Consider the following 24,607-nt stretch of genomic DNA (forward strand, 5'->3'; position numbering starts at 1 on the left):
AGGAAACAACTCCCCTGTATTTATACGAAGTTCTTGCAATACTTCAGCAACTGATTCTCAATGACCAAAGCCGAGCCGTATTTCAGACAGAAGATATAACCAAAGGTCAAGCACCTTATTTCCAATTTTCCAACAAGAAAAATCAGATGCCGCTAATAGCTGGATCCTATGCAGGTGTGCATAAACTCATTGATTTCAATAAATGCACTTAACTCTGCATAGGATCAGGCCTTAAGTCTTTTCCCTAAAGAAGAAGAGGAGGAGGAGTTTGGACTTGATATCCTGCCTTTCACTCCTCTTAAGGAGTCTCAAAGCGGCTAACAATCTCCTTTTCCTTCCTCCCCCACAACAAACACTCTGTGAGGTAAGTGAGGCTGAGAGACTTCAGAAAAGTGTGACTAGCCCAAGGTCATCCAGGAGCTGCATGTGGAGAAGGAGGGACGTGAACCCAGTTCACCAGATTACGAGTCCACCACTCTTAACTGCTACGCCATGCTGGTTCTCAGTACTTAAGTCTTTTCCCTTCAAAGCACTTAACTTTGGCTGGTAGAGTTGGGATTGCATTGTCCAAAATGGCCCATGGAATAGCTTCCACCAGAGAGATCAGAATGCATGCCAACAATGGTTCATCCCAATGCTGCCATCCTTGCAGCTTGTGACTGTTATAAACATACAAGTTGATTGACTTCTGTATGACTGAATGTGCAGAACGATGTAGTCTTAAAAACCACCTTGCAATCACCAGATCTTAGAAGTCTGAACATTAAGATCCATAACTGGAACACAGATCCAACTCTCTAATGGTTACCTAGTGCTTGTTCACTGTACCTGCTGCAGCTCAGAGGCAACCACAGAAGAATACTTCTGCAACACAGGTACATGGTCACCCCCCAAATCCACTGCATGAGCAATACACAGCCATTCCCAAATACCTTACATGGCATCTCATCCAAATTTTGACTTTTCAAGTTAGACTAAAAACTAAAGTTTGCCTGCCAGGAAGACAGAGCTGTTTCTGCTGCTGAAGCTATCATGGATTAATAGGATGATGCTTCTCCTGTGATTTCTTGCTACCTCTGGATAATGGAAAAACTCATGCTGCCAATCTGATCATTTTATCTTAAACGTATTTTATCTTGTAGCTGCATTCTGTTTTCCCCCCAGATGGCACATCAATCAAAACACAGCTCCATAGACTTTATTTACCGCATCATGGTTATTATATTGGTATGGTGCTCAAACATAAGCTTGCTATAGTGGCGATAAAGAAACAATAGTATGAATTTGCAATACCCGCAATATTAACTTAAAACAGCACTGAAGGGGAAAGTGGGGAAAGGATTACAGTTTTAAGTCTTCCAACTTAATAAACTTTGACAACACCAAAGTGTGAAATGAAGCTCATAAATGATTTAGAGGCTCCTGGAACAATTCACTGTTTATTACGCATAGATTTCCCTCTTCCTTTGGGAAAGCTCAGAGCGGGTTATATGCTGTTCTTCTATCCTGCCACTGGCCAGGCTAAGACCTGCTAAGTTATTCTGTAACAGCATAATGTACCCTCAGGCGATAACATATAAATTACAAAGTTCTACTTTCTTCATAAGTAAATCTGTAGAAGAAGAAGAAGAAGAAGAAGAAGAAGAAGAAGAAGAAGAAGAAGAAGAAGAAGAGTTTGGATTTGATATCCCGCTTTATCACTACCTGAAGGAGTCTCAAAGTGCCTAACGTTCTCCTTTCCCTTCCTCCCCCACAACAAACACTCTGTAAGGTGAGTGAGGCTGAGAGACTTCAGAGAAGTGTGACTAGCCCAAGGTCACCCAGCAGCTGCATCTGGAGGAGCGGGGAAGCAAACCCGGTTCACCAGATTACGAGTCTACCGCTCTTAACCACTACACCACGCTGGCTCACTGTATTTAACAAACAGCAGCCTTGCACACATATTCTTTCCTTGCTTACAAAATGCATGATGCAACAGATAAACACCAAGAACTAAAATGGAGACTGTCTATTAATACCATTTTTGTAAAGCCATACCCCATGCTAAGAACACTCATGTGTTATACTGCTTCTCTTTTAAAGTGGCACAGAGATTTATCTCAAGAGCAACAGTCAGCTGACATGACTCCATAAATTCTATGCAAAATGTAAAGCTTTTTAGAATTCTCTTAAGTCAAACTATGGTTTTATGCTACTTTTGCTTTACAAGGAAAAAAGTCAACTCTGTTTTATTTTGTTTTTTACCATAACGATTCAAGGAAGTGGACCTTTTATTTATTTTTTTAAAAGGTTTCTTACTTCCATTACTTCAACGAAGTACTAAATCCACTACTTTGGGCAAAGAAAGAAAACCTCATCTCAAGCAACTAAAATGCATTCTAATATCTGAGAATAGGGAGGTTAGTACCAACATGGACATGATTAATACCACAGGTAAAAGGCTTACTGAACTGAATAATGTGGCACTGAATCCACGGAAGTAATGAATATTTAAAGTTTTATAAGGAAATAAAAGAGAGGCAGACTGGTGTCTTCAATCTTTCTATTCAAAGGATGGCACTGGAGGCCGACCAGAGATCTTATTATTTCTTGTTTCAAGACAGTGGGAAGGAGATATGCAAAAACAAAAGGGCAGAACTGAATGTGCACTGGTAATGGAAGGGATGTTTCCTACTGAGCTACACAGCTTAAGACGAAATGAAGAAAAACATGATTTATTATTAACAGGTACTATCAACTCATTAATTTCCCTGCAGTTATTTTTGTGGCTCCACATTTTGCCCTTGATATCTTAGATGCAAAATCGTTTCTAATCACAGGCATCTTTCGTGCAGCACACAGAGGAAAAAAACAACAACACTTTTTCCTTGTACGATAAAATGTAATATTAACATCTGATTTATTTATATAAGTAGAGCTGCCACAAGTTTATTGGGGGGGGAAGGGGAATTTTGTTTGCCCCAGTGTGTTTTATCAGGGCTTTTTGATTTGTGGTTGTGACATGCCAAAAATGGCTTGGGCCACAATGCGAGGATCTACAATCTTGAAGACTTGGCAGAGTGTTTCCAGCTGAGAAGCCCACCTGTTGAGAATTTCTCATGTGAACCATTAAAAAGGCTATCTTCTTTCATTAGGCAGGATTTCATCAGACAGTGGTGGCCAAACTTGACCCTCCAGCTGTTTTTGGACTACAACTCCCATCATCCCTAGCTAGCAAGACCAGTGGTCAGGGATTATGGAAACTGTAGTCCCAAAACAGCTGGAGGGCCAAGTTTGGCCACCATAGTCATAACAGAAATGCACTGGGCCAAATCGACATTAGCAGTTGCCAAGTTTATAAACCCCACCCTCAAATATCAGATGATGTCTTTTATGTTATGGATACATATGTAAGTTGACCCCAAATATCCTTGTTGGAAACAGTATGAATAACCCATTAACTGTTCCTTGAAGTTGTACCCTTTAACATTACAAATAACCCATTATTCCAGCTGGGGCCTGTATTCCCTTTCTCTTCCAATTATTGATCAGGTAACTACCCCCTTGAATCTCACCCTCTCCTTGACAATAACCCCACAGGATAGCAACATGCCATGATGTCCGGATACAGGCAAACAGGGTACGCTCATTCTTATAGTGCTACATCATGCATAAATGAATTATAAAATGTTTTTAAAGACCAGGACCACAATGAATAAATAAGAATTCAGCACTAGTGTTTCATGAGTGTGACATTTCCCCCCAGATTAAACTGAATATGTCAGTTTTAATATCTATCTATCATCTATCTATCTATCTATCTATCTATCTATCTATCTATATCTCTATCATCTATCATCTATCATCTATCTATCTATCTATCTATCTATCTATCTATCATCTATCTATCTATCTATCTATCTATCATCATCATCTATCTATCATCTATCTGTTCTGGCATTCAGTAGAAATAGCTCTCCTAAAAGCCAGCATGTTCAATTGATTCCCAGGGTGTGTGTGTGGGGGGGGGGGGGTGTGCCCATTGCAACAAATAGCCTCTGGCATAGTTTAGTGAACTATCTTCACCACTCATTTCAACAGAATTCATTTCGTATTGTTTTTGCAGCTTGTCTGACTCCACATGCTGTATCGGATAAGGGCACAGTGGAACTGCAAAGGTTTAGAACGTTGCAAGCCTGCAACTTCTATGGAAATTGGATAGTGGGCAAAAGAGCATCATCACAATGGTGTCAACATTCTGTGACTATGTGGGTTGGGGGGAAATTTCTGCAGCCCGTCCAATAGTTGTGTGTATGTGTGTACACATACATAACTAGGAAAATGAAACAACCAGGCTTTAGCCACATTAAAAGTTGCCTTCAACATGTTGCTATGACTTTCCCCCTCCATTTTCAGGCTTGGTTTGGGTAGGCTATCCAGACACCTCCAGTTGCTTTTTAAAAACAACTTTTCTCTAGAACACGCAGTTTCATTTTACTGCTCCATTATTACATTTTGCTGTCAGCTTACAGTATAAGCATTCTTCTTCCTTCTTTTCCACCTAGCTCATTTACCGAGTGGGTGAAACACATTCATTTTTTCCTCCCTCACATGCTATTTTTATGCCATGTACAAGACAGTATCTCTGTGGAGGTTGTATTAAAAGTATGCTTTTGTTCACTTAGGTTTCACATTCATTTTATTTTAATATTTGCGTAAAGGGGGCATGTTGCAAGCAAATCAGCATTTAAATTTCATGTTGAAGCTTTATTTGTGTTTGGGTTAATTTATATTTATGTTACCTTGTACTACTTTTATTCTGTTAAACTTTTGTTTTGTGATGATTTAATGTCCAAAGGAATCTAAACCAGAACCCTGTATTAAAAGAAAAATGAAATATTTAGTGAATCTACATATGTTTCAACATTTTGGGACCAAAAACTGGGATTGCGCATCATCCTGGCTGTGCTCTTGTTTAAGTCACATCAACTGCACGAGAGCACAGAACCCACATATTTCATTGATCTCACATGTTTAGGGGCTCTGTGATTTTGCACATTTTTGGGTGCCGTGTAGAGATCATGGCACCCAAAAATGGGAAGTCCTGATATCATGAAGGCAGTTCAGGGGTATGGAACTGGAGAAACTGTGATGATTGCTTTTCCCCCACCCCACTCCCCTATCCTGTGCATTTTTGAAATGTGGATTGCTGAACTGGGCAACAACTTCAAACCTAGACAAAACAAAATGGGAACAGAGTAAAACCTACAGAGTACTTCTTTGGAGAAGCTGAAGAGCACAATGGGAAACCTGTGAGCCTCCATATGTTGTTGGACTACTATTCCCGTCATCCCAGCCACTAGCCAGGCATCTGGGCCTGGTGGGAGCTGGAGGAGTGATGGATTTCCTATCCCTGCTGTAGAAGATAGGAGTTCTGCTAATCAAGGGGCTGCTCTCCTGAACCCTTCAACAGTCTTGCATAGGGCCCAACAATTGCTCTGTGAACAGTACTATGAAGCTTCCAAGCTTCCCAAAGGACTCATCTCTCCAAGCTGCTTAAGTTCTATGTGGTTTTAAAAGTGTGGTGCCAGATTTTCCCTCCGTGCTGGATTTTGCTACCTCTGGTTTCTGAGAATGCACAATAAGAACTGCTGATTGAAGCAACTGTGCTAAGTATACCCTTAGTCACAGACAGAATTTGCAAATAGAAACAAGATGTTTTAAAAGGGAGCAGAACACAGAAATAGAGCCAGTTTAAGTGCTGGCCAGCTTTGATAAGCGTCTCTCAACCTCCTTATGGAAAATGGGGTAGAACAAAACAAAATAATATTGGACACACCGAAAAAGGGAGGTAGCAAGAGTAGGAAACTAGTTACAGAAGTTGCAAAACATGGTGGTGTGTGGGAAAATTTCCAGATGAGAGCACATGTTCAAATTAGCATTTATTTGTCTATTAACCAATCTATATACTGCTTTATGAGGTGGAACTGGCCTTTCAAGGCAATGTACAAAATTTCATGCAACACAATTGTAACCATAATTCAACTAAAACCACATCGCAGCACCATAAAACTTAAGAAGATCACAAGAACCTGCTAGATCAGAGCAATTCCCATGTAGTCCAGCATCCTGCTTCTAGTGGCCAAGCAGATATGCATGGGAAGCCCACAAGAAGGATATACCTGTAGTCAATTGGGCTTGATGCCTCTCTTTGATGTACAGAGCAACATCTCCTCCAGCAAATCCTTTCCTGTCCATCTTGTAGCATCGGGATGTTGGGATACTGCCAGGGAGACAGAGGCCATCATGCAGGCCTCACATCGTCCCCGGACGTCCTCCGGTCTCCCGTTGGAACAGCATCAGTCAATTAGCGACACGAGCCTCAGACACATTCCAAGACTCGTGCACATCCTTTTCAGCATTCTCCACAACCGAAGATTCACCCAGGAGAGCATATATACAGCTTTATTCAACGTTGGTCAGAACAAAGGAAAAACATGACTCCTTGCATCCATGTCGAGGAAAACAGCCAGAACAAAAGCTATATACAAAACGGAAACTCCCAGTGAGCAGGAAGTACACAGGCATGTGACACACAACAGCCTGTTCCCTTTTTAAGGAGGAACGGAAATATCCTAACACGGGGTGTCTCACTGTTTTTCTCCATTCCACTAGGTTTCCATTGCACCCAAGCATATCTATGCTCTCTTTTAATACACTAAGCCAAGAGTTTGTCTAAGGTGTCTGAGGCAAAATGGGAAGCCGCCGCCGTATGCATGCGCTCTGCATTGCCCACCCCTGCCAAAGCCTCACTTGCCAAGGTTGCAAGGATGTGGGTTCTGATGAGATATTGTGAGAGCCCCACATTTTTGTGGGGTTCTTGTGAGATCTCACCAGAACCCAGAAGACGTTGCAGCGGGGGTTGGGGCATGCCTGCAGGAAGGTGCCCCTTGGATTCTGCCACCAAAGGCTGCCTCGGCCTGCCTCAGGAACAGGCTTGCTAGTAACTTCGTATGGTCTGGAACCCTGTTCAGTTCTTATTGCATGTATTCCCCTGCAAGTAGCTCATGAGAAAGGTTTGTCTTGCAGAGAACTAGAAGTCACCAGAGCAGAGAACTAGCAAACTGATGTAGCACCAGAGATCAGGCAGATCTAGTACAACAATGCAACACCTGGGCATGGAGGTCCAGGTATAGCCCTTCTTTAACCTGAAAACATGAGTGCCATAGACACAAATGAGCATGAACACAGCTTTATGGTCACGTGCAAAATATGGTCCTTTATCACAATATACATGAGGCATATACTCTAGTCCCATATTCATTCATTAATTCTGTTTTCAAATTCTCCAAAAATAAGACAGTTGCATTACAATTTCTAGAAAATTTTAGCTGCTTAGAAGATGGGGGGCGGGGAGAAGCAAAGATTGCCCTAGACCAGTGATGGCCAAACTTGGCCCTCCAGCTGTTTTGGGACTACAACTCCCATCATCCCTAGCTAACAAGACCAGTGGTCAGGGATGATGGGGATTGTAGTCCCAAAACAGCTGGAGGGCCAAGTTTGGCCATCACTGTCCTAGACAGTATAGCTTTACTGAGAAGTGTTCCCTACCCCCATAGTATGGACGTCAACGCATCACATTATTCTGTCAGTGTAATGTATTTGCTTTGAGTAACAGTTATTTCTTTTATAGGATTATTCTCACAAGACTATGTTCCTCTCTAGACAGACAACTTCACAATAATAGGCTCCTTGGGATTTATTTATTTAAATAACTTATATGTAAGTTTAAGGACGCGGGTGGCGCTGTGGGTAAAAGCCTCAGCGCCTAGGGCTTGCTGATCGAAAGGTCAGCGGTTCGAATCCCCGCGGCGGGGTGCGCTCCCGTTGTTCGGTCCCAGCGCCTGCCAACCTAGCAGTTCGAAAGCACTCCCGGGTGCAAGTAGATAAATAGGGACCGCTTACTAGCGGGAAGGTAAACAGTGTTTCCGTGTGCGGCTCTGGCTCGCCAGAGCAGCAATGTCACGCTGGCCACGTGACCCGGAAGTGTCTCCGGACAGCGCTGGCCCCCGGCCTCTTGAGTGAGATGGGCGCACAACCCTAGAGTCTGTCAAGACTGGCCCGTACGGGCAGGGGTACCTTTACCTTACCTTATGTAAGTTTAATCATGTACCCATGTCTAATGTTGATACGCTGATGCATTGCTTCATTTTCATTTTCCATGTATCTCTTTCAAGGTCTGTGACTCATTGCTGTGTTATCCCACTTTCCAAACTATTGGAAGTTTACCACAATATTTTCCCTAATTCTTTTCTATATAAGTATGGACTAATAGTAAATAATACATCCTTTCCAAGATTGCTAACAACTGTTTCTTAGCATGATTCCACACACCCCTAAATGGAGTTGAGGTTCATGTAGGAATATACAAACACAACAAGAGTGAAAATTCTCTCTGAGGATTGCTCAGATTCCTACTTTGTCATGATTGCACATTTTTGGAAGCTGAAATAGTACGCAGAGATGTAAAGCATGGCCACTGACTCTTCAGAGAATCCCCTGAGATGTACTACTGTGACTCACAATGAATTTCATTTGCGCTAGAGGTGTGAATTCTCTTTAAAAAATAAATGGCAAATGTGTTTGGAGAGGGAGTAGAATGCCTGAAATAGTGATGCTAATAGTCGCAAACACCACAAGCAGGGGAAGTGGAGCTGGGATCACCCAATGAAAGCAATGGGGCAATTATAGGATGTTGCTCTTTCATAATTGCTTATACAATTGGGACCCTCTTTCCAGTCTGTCCAAACTTGGAAAGGTGCTTTCTAATAGTGTAGAATGCCCGATAATGCCAGTGTTGACAGAAAACAGCAAAGTTACAGGCAGAAGACCAAGTATCCCATTGAAATCAATAGAAAAACAAAAAATGGTAAAGTAATAAAGGATCAAAAACAAAACGAATGCAATTCAAATGAATGAAAATGAAGCAAACCAAACTTTTAAATTTAGGTTGAATATAAAAACAGGACATTTTCCCTCGTCCACATTGAATTTGCACCTGTGAATCCATATTTAATTACTGCATTTAATATCAAACTCTCCCATATGCAAGTACACATTTGCTTTACCTGCTTGATCTTTAAATATTTTTGATATGACGACAGGCACTTTGTGCTCAGCACCACCCTGAAAGAGATAAGTGACAAGAAGAAGAGTTTTAGCTGCTCATCGCCTTCACTTTTTTTGCACTACGTATCAAAAAGAGAAGAGAAGAAAGAATTATGCATACCTTTATACTTAAGCCCAAGCCACCAACTGGTTGTCTACGAAGTTTAACAGTTCTGTGCTTTAAAAAATGGTAGAAAAAATAAATTTAGGTGAAAATACAATATTAGATGCATGCATATCGAATTTGTGCTATCTCACCTACTCTCTCTTCTCATATTCTAGAAAGACTACATTCCATAAAATAATATGATATTTAATTCATAACACTATCACTAGCACAAAAGATGGGCTTTTTTCTTCATTTACTGAAGGGGGAAATTAAATCCTTTACACCAGTTTGTACCTTGAGTTGCACAATTTTCTATGACAAATGCAATCCAGATATATGCACAGGACTTTCATGATTTTCAACCGGTTGCTCAGACTATTCCACTGTTCACTGATATGAACAGGAGCTTGTGCCATTGGAGCCACTGACCGCAGAAAACTATGCTTGTCAACTCTAAAGCACGTCCCATTGAATTTTATGTGGTTTACTCACTTGAACAGCCATCCTATACACGCACTGAACTCAATGAGGCTTACTTCTGAGTAAACTTGCAGAGGACCACACTGTGAGCACAATATGCCAAGTCTCATTAAAGGAATGGGTGCAACAATATAAATGTTTGATTGGACTGATAAGCTTTAATTAAAAATTTTCTGGTTTGCCCTTGTCAAATCTCTGAAAGTTTAAAAATACAGAGCATTGCTTCTGGTGTATGTTTGTACAAAAGTTTGTATTCTTTGCTGATATCAGTTATACCCTTGATTTCCATTTTTAGTTTTCAAATCAATCTTTTTCCATATCCAGCTGACTTTCCTGCAATGAGCTACCCCACTCAGATTAATCTATTTCTCATGGTTATTTCTTCAATACTTTTTTTTTTTTTAAAGCAGGTACGTGAGATAAAATCTTTATGGACATCTTCTGTAGCAATCTATCTCACGTTTAATAGCACCTTGCATTTTTGACATTTTATTCATGCTCACTTTTCTTGGTACTTGACATAATAATGGAACACGAAGAGCTTCATTTTATCTATTGACAGTAAATGCACAGTAATACTGTTTAGCAACATGCTGAGTGCAGCTGTAGCCGCAATGCCTTTTCCCATCACCGGGAGCAGATATGGTTGGATATTTCAAGGTTGTTGTTGTTGCTATCATTATTATTATTATTCACTCTGTAGAGAGGAAAATTATTGTTTGGATATTTATATTATATTTATTATATTACGTTTCATTTTACCAAAACTGTTGCTTGATTTGTTTTCTAAGGAAACACTTGTAAGTCTGATTAATTTCCACAAAGGCTTCTGCAGAGTTTTATTTTGACGCATATATGAAAAAGAAACTGACATCATCAGCTTGAGGACAGAATTTGTTGCATTATTGCTTTGGTGCTGTACGAGCAAAGCAAGTTCAACATTCCCAACAGTGGTGTGCAGTGAAATTTTTCGTAAGGGAACAGTTAGGACCAGAGGTGCCAGTTTACGAAGGCAATTTGTGGGAGGAAAGGCATTGCACCTCCCTCGCTAATCCGGGCAAAAGCTTCCCAGTCCTTGGAAAGGAGGCGCCAGAATTTTTGACAGGATGCTGGAGCCCTGTTGCCTCCTTCCCAAAGCTGGGCAGGCATTGAGAAGGTGGAGGGTGTGTGTGTGGTGTAGTGGTTTAGAGTGGCAGATTTGTAATCTGGTGAACCGGGTTCGCGTCTCTGCTCCTCCACATGCAGCTGCTGGGTGACCTTGGGCTAGTCACACTTCTCTGAAGTATCTCAGCCTCACTCACCTCATAGAGTGTTTGTTGTGGGGGAGGAAGGGAAAGGAGAATGTTAGCCGCTTTGGGACTCCTTCGGGTAGTGATAAAGCGGGATATCAAATCCAAACTACTACTCCTCCTCCTCCTCCTCCTCCTCCTCCTCCTCCTCTTCTCTTGGACTCTGTTGGAGCATTGCATCTTCCTCCCTAAGCCAAGCAGAAGCTTCCCGGGCTTAGGAAAGGAGATGCCCGGCTTTAATACTCTAACTTACCAGGGACATTTAGGGAACTAGCATACTCCCCTCCTAGTCTACTGATGGCACACCACTGATTCCAAACCAACTGCATGGCTTTTATTCAGTTACAAGTACAGTGAGCTTGAATTCTGGAAAGACACGGTAACATTCCCACCCATCCCCTTCCTCTGGTTGAATATTTTAAAATATATTTAAAGAAGCAACTGAAGTCGCCTGGGAACTGAGTTGAAAATGCTGCTTTGCCTCCATAGCTTGCAAAGGGGATCAGAAAAGCGAGGTCACATCATCATCTCAGCACCAGTTTTAAGGGACTACTGAATCTGAGAAATTGGTCGAGTTTGCATGTAATGCTAAGCCAAACCATGGCTTAGTATGAGCATGCTGGCTCCCAGAGCAGGGCTTACAGCTGATCTGCTCCTTTAGGCTCGGCTAAGTGTGGCAGCCAAACTCTCTTCTCCTTAACCGTCATCCTGGGTTCAGATGACACGTGAAGGGAAACTTTGGCTTAGCTGCTGCACTGAGCTAAAAGAACTTGAGAGGAGGAAAGCAGCTACAAGCTCAGCTCTGAGAACCAGCACATTTGCACAGGGCCAGTGAGACAGTTTGGCTTACTGTGATGCACAAACCAGGACATTTTGCAAGTCTCAGATTACAGTTATTTAGCCTGACAAATTGCAATTAGTCATTCAAGAAAAGAAATAATAAAGAGTAGTGCACTGAAAGTGCTCTGCAATTAAATTTTAATGAATATGTGCATACCAGCTACACTTAACTAATATAGCTGATATTTAATCCAGATGTACAGAATCTATCATCTCGTAAGGCATCAAATCAAATGTTAAGAAGGACTGCAGCATTTTAATATTTTGAGGTTGAATTTTGTTAATTAGCAACATGGTTGATTAACTAGTATCTAAATATATCCAGATAATGGGGAAATGAGCAATTAAATCTTAACTTATTTTAAATGCCAGTTATTTTAATTAAAGTACTCAACAGGGGAAAGAAATCACAATATGAGCGTTGACTTGCAAACCTTTTAAAACAAGAGTATTTACTTCTACCTTATAATTTTTCTAAGTCTGCAAAAGATTGAGTTCATTGTACATGTTTTAAAAGGATGTTATTTATTTTGAATTGCATTTAAGCTATAGTATAAGCATTCATATGCATATTCATTCAGTCATTCTGGCAAGCATGAAAGGTCCACAGAGAACACTGTGATTGCAATCATTCAATCTCACAAATTACCATATTTTTCCGTCTATAAGACGGGGGACTCAGATTTAAGAAAATGAGGGGGGAGATGGCCCCGTGTATAAGACGCCCCCTAATTTTTGACTTTATTTTTAAGGAAAAAAACCTAGTCTTCTACATGGAAAAATACGGTATTTACTCACTGGGTGGGGCAGAACTTCCAGCAGGTGAGTCACTGTTGCTTACTGGGTATGGGGGTGGTTCAGGCAGCAAGGAGGTCAGCACAGTGCAAACACCTCAGCTGAGCCAATCCAGCACTCCTGCTGGTGTGTTTGCACCTTACCGACTGACTCATTGCTTTGCCCTTCTCCTTTTTAGTACAGCACAGCAGCTCTGCCCCACCTGGTGAGCTGCTTCTGTACACCTGGTGAATTCAGCTCACCTTCCTTGCTTAGAAGCATGCATAAAATTGCAGCTAAGGACCCTCAAAAAATCTCCAGACTCACAGAATCCCACTTTGTCATCCATGTGGGATGGTGAGTGGCAGTTCGATCAGCTGTGAGTAGGCTCCAGGAATATAAGTGAATGTGTTAGGTGAGAGGATTGTGCCTGCTGACCCATATGTTGGGTCTCCTGCATATGTTGATTTGCAGGTGTGCACAGAAGCCTATCTCCATACAGCATCCAGTGTGTAATCCATTCCTTGTGAAATGAGATTTCAGAGCAAATACATATATGCCTTCCATGCACATATTCTGATCTATGAAGTGAAAGCTTTGGCTGTAAGGCATAGTCCCATTCTTCCACCACAGATTCATTCCTACATTGTTTTATTCTGAGCACAGAGTTTATACATCTGTCTAAATAGCTGCTCTGTAGAGTGAATACTGTTCCTTTAACTGAAATATTAAGTAATTCCACTGGGGGTCAATCTACACATAATACCAAACTTGAAGCACATCAGTTTGTTTGGTTTAAAAAAGAAAGAAAGAAAGAAATCCTGTTTTTTATTGGGGCTACAGTATGTTGCATGGGGAGCTTGACCTTGGGCCAGTCACACTTCTTTGAAGTCTCTCAGCCCCACTCACCTCACAGAGTATTTGTTGTGGGGGAGGAAGGGAAAGGAGAATGTTTGAGCCGCTTTGAGACTCCTTTGGGTAGTGATAAAGCGGGATATCAAATCCAAACTCTTCTTCTTCTTCCTGTGATCTGGATAGAAATTCACCCTCTGCTACTATTAACCACTGGGGAAGGAGCAGAGAGATTCTCATTGGCTTTTGTTGACTTTGAAAAGTGTTACCACCTGCTATTCCTTGCCAGCACATTCTGCTCCACCAAGAATGCATGGGTTTCATTTCATTATATATATATTTAAACATCTAAATACCTCCACAACCGTATAGCAGAAATACTATGCTATTTTAAAAAAAGTATTCCACTATGAAGTAAATTATACCCAAGATGCCCAGTTTAAAGGCAATTTTGTGGGAGGACGGGACCTGATTGTTGTGCTTTAAAAGTTTTATTGGATGAAGATTTCCTGAAAACTAATCCCAGCCACAGACCTATCTCCTGCAACAGAAGTTGTTAGTCATGTGCATGAGTGACGATTGGTAATGGAAGTTCTGGATTATGGGCTGGTATTACTGTAATCCCTTTTTTACTGTCTCTGCTTCATCTTTCCGTGCTGTCAAATGCTGGAAGCCTCTGGTAACAAAAACACTCCACCGGCACATTGTTCTACTGTGCTCTCTATATGCAGATACGTTTAAAAAAAACTGCAAAAGCAAACAAACCACTCAATGCCATCTATATAAAAGCAGCAACAGGAGATGAATGATTTTTAAAGAATGATGCAATTCGTTTTAGCATTTTGTTTCTTAGCCACCACAAGCGCTGTTGCTGGCTAGTTGGCAGTACATCCATTTTAAAAGAAGGGGAAAAAATCATACTGGATGATTATTCTAGTGCTGTTCTGCTTCCAGAATGGCTTTTGATTCAGTAGAAACATCCACTCATGTAAGAGAAGGGGAGCTGATTTTCTCCACCTCCTGCTTCCTGCCACAGCACTAAGTAAATCTGTGTGGAGTTCGCCCTCCTAGGTGTGTGACATAATACTGGGTTCATAAGGAAAGGGTTAACTAATTGTAAAATGACTAACCAATGGGAACCCAAGGGGCAGAGTTAACTGTGTATAAGGTTTAAGCACAGAGGTTTTTTCAGGGGAGTTAGGGTGGCTGAGAAGACAGTCTGGAGTTAGAAGAGACAGAGAAGATAAGTCTGTGGGTTGGGCTAGTCTGGTGTGAGAGAGTGAGAGAATTTGTTAAGAGGAGTCAGTCAGTTGAGATAATCAGTCAGAAGGTATTAGGAAGGTCTAGGCTGGTAAAGAAACTAAAGTTAAGATACTGACAGGAATATTATCTGAGAAACCCTAAACTTGTTAATGTTTGTAAAATAAACTTGGGGTTTTTTTGGTTCACTTTTAACAACTGTCTGGACTCAGTGTTTTACCAGAGAGTAACGGGTTGGTGGCAGTGGGGAAGCGAGCACAGTGGTGGCACAGAGATCAAGAGACCGTTAAATGTCCGGGGACCCTGTGTGATCGCCACAAAAGTGGCGGCAGAGGTGGGATAACATCAATACCCCGTGATTGCCACAATCTGTTCCAGAACACTGTGGGAAGTGGTGTTAGGGGCTACGGAGGGAGAATCAGAGAAAATTAGCTCCATTTCTCCTACCTTAATTGACACTTACATGAGATCAACACTGTATTTCACTTATCGGAACTCAAACTTGTACCTTCCTATTCACAGAATGAAATAGGGGCTACTATCCTATACACACTTACCAGGTGATAAATCCCATTGCATTCAACAGGATTCACATTTGAGTAGACTTGCATAGTAGTGCAGCCTACTGGGATGATCCAGACCTTCCTTTGTGTACAGGATGATGGTCAGCATCAGTACAGAAAACCAAGCAAAATCTTCAAACCTTCCTAGATGTAATTACCCTTTGTTGTCTACATCTAGAGCAGCGGTTCTCAACCTGTGGGTCCCTAGATGTTGTTGGACTACAACTTCCATCATCCCTGAGCTCTGGCCTTGCTAGCTAGGGGTGATAGGAGTTGTAGTTCAACAACATTTGGGGACCTACAGGTTGAGAACCACTGATCTAGAGAATTAGATGGAAATGGGCCTTCCCAGTTGTATCCACCAAGTTCAGTGGGAACAGAACGCGTATCGTCATTTGATTGCATCCACATTCGGTTGTATGAGACAGGCGGATTTCCCCTGCATCATAATCTATAAAAAATTTGCCTGAGTTTTCTTTTCCTCAAAGGCTTTCCCAGTCACTCTAATGGGAGAAGGAACTCTGCATGCACCCCCCCCATTAAAGTAAACAGAGCAAGCCTTGTAGGCAGGAGAGCTCAGAGCATACACTGCAGACTAAGTGTAGCTCTGGGTGGGTATTTTGAGAACTGTTGATCCAGTGTACCTCCTCAGGTTAAGTTTTCTATTTTCCATGTAATTAGTTTTATTACTGCAGAAAGATTCACACTCCATATTTAAAAAGATTGCTAGCTATGTTCTGTCCAATTATGCTAAATGTAACTGGCAAACTACTTCAAGTTCCTTTAAAAAATAATAATAATATGTATTATTTAGTTTGCTGCTGTGACTTATTTCAGGTATCATTTGGCCTCTTGATTTATTCAGTAATTATCCTAGAACATATATTGTGATGTGAATCCTTTTAAAAAATATATAGTAAACATACCCACACCCACTACTTTTGAACTAGAGTTCACTGTGTAATGCAGGTTTAAACTTCACTCAGGCTTGAAAAGAGATACTAATTGCTGTTCGGAACAGAAAAGCTGCCACAACATGAAATCAATATTCCCTCCCCCACCCCCGGTTTTCAACTTGTGATTTTGATTTTTCTATCAGATTCACTAATAGCCACGTTCTTATGAAAGCCTCCCCCCCCCCCCGACGTACTCATGACGGATGCTGAATTGATAAAGAAATTATTTTCCTGACCTGGAATGCAGCAGCTACAAAGTACAAGTCGAAAGGCATCAGGGATGTTTTGCTTCCTTTCATCTATTTTGGGAAGGGAAGTTGCTCTGTATGTGTCAGTGCACAATGCAATAAACTGAATGGGACATATGCTGGTGAAATGTTCTGAGCAACATAGCATGTGTCAGTGTACCAAGCCAGGGGAATATCTTATTTTTATTTTGAAGGGCAGGGGAAGTTGTTATCAACGCGGTTCACAGCGGATCTGTAACAGGGACATCACGTGACGTGTTCTCCTAGTGCCGTAATGTAATAAATGGAATGTCTGTCAAGCATGCAAAAGTAAATAACACTCCAATCCTACATAAAAACATTACTTTGGAATGCTTTTCCATTGACAACAGCGAGGCTTATTTCTAAAGAATGAAAGACAGTTTGTGCATTAAGTCCATTGTCTCTACTTGTACATGCCAAAAAGTATGATATGGAGGATGTGTCAAGCGACCAGGTTAGCCTGCGCCAAGGTCATTTTTTTTCTCCATGCAGAAGTCTTCCACATGCCATTCAGTTAGGTACTGTAATAGGAAGCTTTTTCACCATGTGCAGAACTAATTTCTACACTAAGGTAGAAAGTGTGGCGTATCTTATGAAATGGTCACATCAGTCTGTGAGCAATGACTGAGCTACCTGAAGGCTGCCAGGCTTCTCTTCACTATCATGAAGCGGAAGTGCAAACCAATCATGAAAAAAGGACGAACAAAGGAGAAAGGTTACATTTATCTCCTAAACAGCATGACTTTTATCCTGACCTACTTCTATCATCTCTGCAAAGGACAGGATAATACACTACAAATGGAAAGGTGGAATTCTTTGCAAGCCTTCACATCCATTCAGTTTGACATATGTTCAAACTAAGGATGGGAGAATCTGTCAATTCTGGTTTCTCTCTCTCCCCCTCCCAAGCTTAAGTTCTGTTTTCCACGTCAGTTTCCTATACACACACATGTATGTGTGTATATAGATAGATGATAGACAGACAGACAGACAGACAGACAGACAGAGTCCTCATGGAAATGCATCAGCATATTAGTACAAATTTCTACTAATACACACATTTTTTATATATGCAAACTTTGCTTAATGTTCACATTTATGCAAAATTATCTCCCCAAATACAATCCATTTGGGTATGTTAATTTCACTAATATATGCGTTTTATGCACATTATGCCCTAGTATGTGCATTTTTAAAAACATATCAGACATCTGAAGGCAGCCCTGTTTAGGGAAGCTTTTAATGTTTAACAGACCACTGTATTTTAATATTTTGTTGGAAGCTGCCCAGAGTGGCTGGGGAAACCCAGCCAGATGGGCAGGGTATAAATATATTTGTTTGTTTGTTTGTTTGTTTTACCTGACCGGAGACCCACATTGCGAAATTCAGAGAAGCACAAATCTAGAAGGATGATGGCTCTGTTTCAGTTTGCATATTGTTTCAGAAAGTGTGAATTAGGTACAATCACATTTAAATGCAAATCCTAAATTGAAACAGTAACAATTCATTACTGGTCTTGGTGTCGGAAAAAAAGAAGGGTACTTGTATTGTTTTACACATGATCACCACTGACTTGTTTTAACTTAAACAGCAAAATCATGTGCTTATACGAAATAGTGTGCTTGTTCAGAAAGAAGAAGTGAGAATTTCTTGAGACAAAACATTGTATTTAGAGAATTGTGACACTAGCAGCACAAATGCTATATGTGTCTCAGGCTACTCAGAAGTAAGTCCCATTGAGTTTATTTGTTGCTAAGCTGGTATAGGATTGCAGTCTATGTGCCTAAATAGAGTAACATTATAACAGTAACATGTGAAGTGGCAGAAATGTTGTATGTTTGCAGTTTCTAGAGGAAAGTTTTGAGACTGAAAACCTGATGGAAGAACAGGGCTTGGATAACTGAGGATGAAGTGCCCCTGCCCCTGACAAATATTGATCCTCCTGTATCCTTCCAAATGACAGTAGCTTCAAGGGCCATTACAAAAGGTAAGTGGACTGCTCTCTCCACCCCACCCCACCCAGTAATTTGGCCATGTGAAATACAGAGAGTTTTACTATTTCTTATCCGATACGAGAATGAGAAGCTCCTGTTTGAAGGCAGTTTTGATGACACCTATTGTTTAGAAAGGCCTAACTTTCTGCAGAATCCAGTATCAATGTTTGTAACAGAATCTGAACTATATGCCTGTAATTTACTGATCCAGAAAGATTCTGCAGACAACTACAGATCAAGTCCACTGTTATTAATGATTTATGGTTTACAAGCTAGCAACATTAATGATATGCTTTCTTTTATCTTTGGGTGATAATTGCCCTCTCTCTCTCAGCTAGGCGATTAATTACATCTCATGCAGTTTACGACCCCCCACCCCGGAGTCAGTTGTGTCCATTTTGTCATCATCCTCTGTGAAAGTCATTATCCTTTCATAAAAGCCTTAGCTACTCTGAATAATAAACCCAACTTTTCAATCATTACCTTCTTGCTTATAACATCACATCTGACTTCTGCTCCCAGCATGGGGGTTGGTTCAGGCCATTTCTGGGACGTTCCAAAAGGCTAAGACACAGAAGCAGCCCCTGAGCTTGGACTCAAACCTACCTCTCAACAACTCCCACTTGTCTCTGGCCTTGTCTTCATAGCTGTCTCACCTCTCATTCCCATACTTTTCATGAAAGGTGTCCATCTGGAATCATCGTGTACCAGCCAAGCTGCCTTTTCAACTGAGCAGTAATCACTGAAGCACACATACTGAAGCACCTCAGCTCAGAATATAGCTTAACCAACTTTCTTGATGGTGAGGCACACAGCACATGGGAGCACACACCCAGTAGACTTTTCAGAGAATGGAGAATACTCTTTCAAAGTATTTTCCAGGGAGAGAGTGTCTAAAGATTTTGAAGATTTGCAGGGCAAGTACCGAGAAACAAGGAGACTTGCGTCCTCTAAAGACAGGGACACCTCATATAATTTCTCCTCAGTACCTCCATCTACTGAAATTAATTGGACATCCTGAATTCCTACCATTTGGCACTTGGAGTCTCTACCTGTCCCCAATAATCCAGCTGAAAGAGGCACCACCTTACAAGTTAGCAAGAAGCCATGTGGAAAAGGAGGGTTGTTGTGTGCCCCTTATAGAGCTGAGCTGGCGGTCTTTGGCTTGTCTGGGTGGGTGTGTCCTAAGTTATACAAGTCTGCAATAATGAGCAAAAATAAGCTGAAGCAGTAAAGAGTGGAAGGCTAGCAGGTGGAAATAGATGGGATTACAGAGGAGACTATAAGACTGAGTAGATACTAATTTCCTGGGAGCAATGCTCAACACTGAGTACTCATGAATTCCTTATTAGTGGAATATCAGTGGAATAACCCTAAGGTGGAAGAAGAGGATGAGCAACAGGAAGGAAATAAACCAGATTGAACAGATGAGAAATGAAAAACAAAAAAACAAAAAACAAAATAGAAGTGTACCGTTTTGATTTTAAGGTGTACGATAAAGAAAATAACTACTTAATATGGTTTTCTATCTGTTATACAATGACAGTTTAGGAAGTGCAGTAAGGGGCTGGAGATTTTAGCATTTCCAAAATGTAACAAAAGTTTGAGAATGTTACAAAGGTTTGGGTTTTTATTTGTGATTACAATTTATGTTCCAATTTGAAATTGTTTAACAACAACAACAACAAAGATTCTACAATGAATTCATAGGGGAAAGATGTCTACGTTGGGTGACCTTGGGCCTGTCATTCTCCCTCTGCTTAACCTAACTCACAGTATTGTTAGGATAAAATGAAGGAGAGAAACACGTTCTCATCTTGAGCTCCTGGGGGAGGGGAATGGTGGGGTATATGTGCAATAAATTAGAGTTTTCATTTTTTGTCAGGTTAAACATTTATCCATGTGTGCATATTATGTCACCCTTTTAACATTTAGAAACCCATGTTGGCAATTATCATCAACCACAAAGTGCCAAATGACTTAATTATGGATGTCACCTTTGTACCATTTAGAAGTCCATGTTGGCAATTATCTTCCATCACAAAATGCGCCATTTATTAATAACTTGGTACTGTACATAGCGACAGGCGACATACTGCAATTAGAGTGCAGCATCTAATCCTCAGTAAAGGGTTGGGTGCCTGTTAACTGATTTAGCTGAAGGAACCTTTAGCAGCAAGTCATGCTGTCTGCCAAAGTACCTTGCGGTTCACTGAATGTCTCTTACCCAGGTCACATCTCGCTGTCCCCTTTCACATTAAGATAAACTATTCCTATTATCCCGAGTTTGTTCTACAGATGACTTTCAGAAACAAGTAAATAAGAAAGAAAATAGGTGAGCAGGAAAACATGCAGTGCTGTGTTCCCAGATGACATTTTTTTTAAAAAAAGAATAAAAAATAAACATTAGTTCTGTCAATAGTTCAAAGTGTAATTCAGTCCTAGCCTCCCAGCTTCAAGGCAGGTTCAAAAAAGTTTCATTATCTCTCCAAAGCACTACCTTTCGCATTTAGTTTAAAGATGTTTAAACTTTACAGAAGGGCTGTGCCTTTGAGCAGTGTCACAAATATCTGTGTAGGAGTGCATGTGAATCTGAGCTGCTCAAATGCTAAATCACAGGATATCGACACAGCCCTGCTTAGGATATTCAGTGGCACATGGAAAAGAAAAAGCAGTTGCGCCATTTTAAATCCCACGAGAACCTGAGAAGCTTAGGAGTCATGGGAGCATCAATATTTGATACCGAGAAGAACATAATGTGTCTCTATACTCTTCATCAAAGTATTTCATTGGGACCAAGGTGGTACTTTACAGAAAGGTAAACACTGCTGAAGGTAAATGGGGTTCCCAATTCTTACATACTTTCATTTATTTCCCTTTGCTGCTGTTATCGCTTTGCAAACCTTTAAGAATTTATTTCTACCTGGCAAGCTATTCATATCCTCTGGCACACTTTTGATATTACCTGTTTAGAACAGTGTACTTTCAGGTAATTTTGAAAGATAGAAAAAACATATGGTTGGGAGCACAAAGTTAGAGAAGCACTTACATTTGCACTGTGATCACTTCCACTAACACAGATGACATCTTGTTTTTGAATTGTTAGTACCTCTTTTGTAAGCTTCAGTCGGATTTCATAGGCGTTTTCGGATATTTCGTCATATAGCAATGCAATACCAGTTTTTGTCTGTAGAGGCAAGGTAATGGGGGGGAGGGGAAAAACAGATCAAAGATGTCAAATGCATAGCCTTTAAAAATAACAATGATATATAATTTGTGTCTTCTGTGTCCTAATAACAGTTTATCTCACCTATGCAGGCAAAGCTGTGTGGTAAGAGGTAGTAAGGAGACACTTTAGCAGAAAATATTCAAGTTACATTCTGTATCAATATTCATGAACTGCTTAATCCTATCATCTACTTTAGCTCTTGCATACCAGCAAAGTTTCGCAGTGTGAGCTAATGAAGGCTTTTCCTGCACCACAAGTATTTGGCAGAAATGTCTCGTTCTCCCAAACTCGCCTCTAAGAAAAGTCATCAAATTCCTCTGCAACACAACACGGCTGGTGTAGCATTGTGCTAATGCTACAGGAACAAAGTCACTTTCTACAGACTCTGGGGTTGCGGTGCTCATCTCGCTTTATTGGCCGAGGGAACCGGCGTACAGCTTCCGGGTCATGCGGCCAGCATGACTAAGCCGCTTCTGGCGGACCAGAGCAGCGCACGGAAACGCTGTTTACCTTCCCGCTGGATTTATCTACTTGCACCTTGACGTGCTTTCGAACTGCTAGGTTGGCAGGAGAAGGTACCGAGCAATGGGAGCTCAGTCTTTAGAGATGAACAAAAAGTTTATGCAAGTCTTCCCCTCCTTCTGCTCTCTTAAAATATCCGCTGTGAAAAGGGATAAAATGCTAGTTGGTGCTTCTGATGGAAATAGGCATAAAACACACACAACTACTTATCTAGCCACAAACTGTAGCGAAATGCAAACCAGGAGTAGATTGGTATCTAAGCATTAAAAAGAAATATCACAAGACTGCTAAAAGGAAAGTCATTCATTGATACTATGCATAGATTCACTCAGTGATGGGTGAAGGGACATAGTTTAGTGGTCTAAGCTTAGTGGCTTAAGCCTTGCAAGCAGAAGCCCCAGATTCAAATCCTGCTGGCACCTCCCAGTAGGGATGGGAGAGATTCTTGCTTGAAATCCTGGAACATAATGTAGATCTTTTCAAATCTTAGACATTTGAATGAAATGATTATCTTACTGTATAATCTGCCAGCATTCTCAAAAACCAAAACCAAAAACCCCAAAACAGAGCCGGCCCACATCTTAGAAGCAACTAAACAGTCATGCAATATGGGAGAAAAACTGACTGAATGCATCTTCCAAGAAATTATTCAAGTCCTCCATCTTCAATAATGTTGAACAAAGTTTAATTTGGACCATTTGCTTAAGTTTACTTAGATCTACAGCATTAAGTTAAAAAACACGACTTCCTGTTTTTGTTCCGTATTTGCATTAATTTAAAAATACAGTGGTACCTCGGGTTACATACGCTTCAGGTTACATACGCTTCAGGTTACACACTCCGCTAACCCAGATATAGTGCTTCAGGTTAAGAACTTTGCTTCAAGATAAGAACAGAAATCGGGCTCCGGCGGCGCAGCAGCAGCAGGAGGCCCCATTAGCTAAAGTGGTGCTTCAGGTTAAGAACAGTTTCAGGTTAAGAATGGACCTCCGGAACGAATTAAGTACTTAACCTGAGGTACCACTGTATTTATAAGCAATAAGCCTAAACAATAAATGTCATTCGCATATGAGTTACATTATGCAATAGGGTTTTTTTAAAAAAAATATGAGGGATAAATTTTTCATAGATATCTATGTGTGGAATCCACTTCTCACTGAAGTCAATGGAAAAATTAATGGAGCTACGACTATTTAGCAGAGGACATTTTTTAACCAAACACAGACCAATATCAAATGCTACTACTGCTTAAGAAACCCATGATCCATATAGCTATGTATTAGTACATCTATCTGTAACTTTCATTCAATTCTCAGGAACAGACATAAGCATGATAAGCACAAGTCAGCTGAGGGTCCCATGAATGAACCACTGGACACTGTGGATCAGATGTCATGCAAAAACCTTTTTTTAGAAATAATCCAAAATATCAGGGCCAACGTTTCATGATGAAATGAAACTATGTTTGTTCTGTCCACTTTCAAGCTGAAGTGGAGGTTATGTATAGGTTATTTTCTGAAACACAAAACAAGGGATGAATGGGAATTTGTGATTAATGATGACACAACACTCCAAAATCTTCCACTGTATGGATCCTAATGCACCTCATTTATTACTTATATCAAGTCTCTCAACTAAAAACCTTGTTAAAAATAGCCCTGGGTTATAACGTAGGCATCTTCTGTTAATGACATTAGCCTTGGAACAGGAGTGATTAACAGCTGGTTCTCAATCTGTGTGATCTTAATCACGAGAAAGTAAGCAGTAATGGCTTGTTTAATTACTGTAAACACAGTGTGTCACCAGCTAATTAGATATGATTGATTGTTGTCAACCTCATTCTCTGCTCAAGACATCAGACACAAACATTTGAATTCAGTAATACATGTTCAGAATGAACTTTCAGAATATCCTTTTGGGTAAAAGGACAGGTATTGTGGTGGGGGAAGAGAGGACCAACACTCAACAGGATGTAGATAAATTGCTAGAACAGAGACCACGACATTCCAAATAGGCTCTGAATAGGCAATGAAGTTTTAAAACAAACCAAAAAAGTCATAAAACATCTATTTTAAATTGGAAGATAATTTTGAATAGTTTAGAATTTAATGTTTACCTTTTGTGCTGCAATGTTCACAAGCTTGGCTTTGCAGACAAACAGGCAAGAAGGATGTAGTAACTAATAGTATTCAGATTTTAAAACTTTATTTTACTTTTTAATGGACAGCTAGCTACTTTGGAAGCACCATTGCCCATACTCAATTATTCTATTCCTATTGACCTCACTACAAACATCGTTGAGCGACATGCTTTGTTGCTAGGA

The 24,607-nt window shown here is 40.6% G+C and overlaps 2 protein-coding genes and 1 long non-coding RNA gene across 6 annotated transcripts in view; 1 reads left to right on the top strand and 2 right to left on the bottom strand.

The window, feature by feature from the left end:
- The window catches only part of TPO (thyroid peroxidase), a 990,904-nt gene that overhangs the window by 200,694 nt on the left and 765,603 nt on the right, over nt 1–24,607 (bottom strand). The gene's annotated exons all lie outside the window — the stretch shown is intronic.
- The window catches only part of SNTG2 (syntrophin gamma 2), a 204,359-nt gene that overhangs the window by 100,591 nt on the left and 79,161 nt on the right, over nt 1–24,607 (bottom strand). For 2 of the 4 annotated variants that reach the window (XM_083431681.1, XM_083431679.1), the window contains exons 2-4: nt 21,583–21,720; nt 9,269–9,325; nt 9,108–9,165 (exon numbers count right to left, since the gene is read on the bottom strand). In XM_083431681.1, coding sequence (XP_083287807.1) covers nt 9,108–9,165; nt 9,269–9,325; nt 21,583–21,720 — 253 coding nt within the window. The remainder of the gene's footprint in view (nt 1–9,107; nt 9,166–9,268; nt 9,326–21,582; nt 21,721–24,607) is intronic. The other 2 variants (XM_083431680.1, XM_083431682.1) reach the window with 2 other exon arrangements.
- Nucleotides 14,535–14,949, top strand: LOC310673709. Its single transcript, XR_014509206.1, has 2 exons — nt 14,535–14,652; nt 14,684–14,949. It is a non-coding gene; the product is annotated as an uncharacterized lncRNA (long non-coding RNA).

Source organism: Podarcis tiliguerta, assembly GCF_965153285.1.
Source record: "Podarcis tiliguerta genome assembly, chromosome: 3".
Taxonomy (NCBI): Eukaryota; Metazoa; Chordata; class Lepidosauria; order Squamata; family Lacertidae; genus Podarcis; species Podarcis tiliguerta.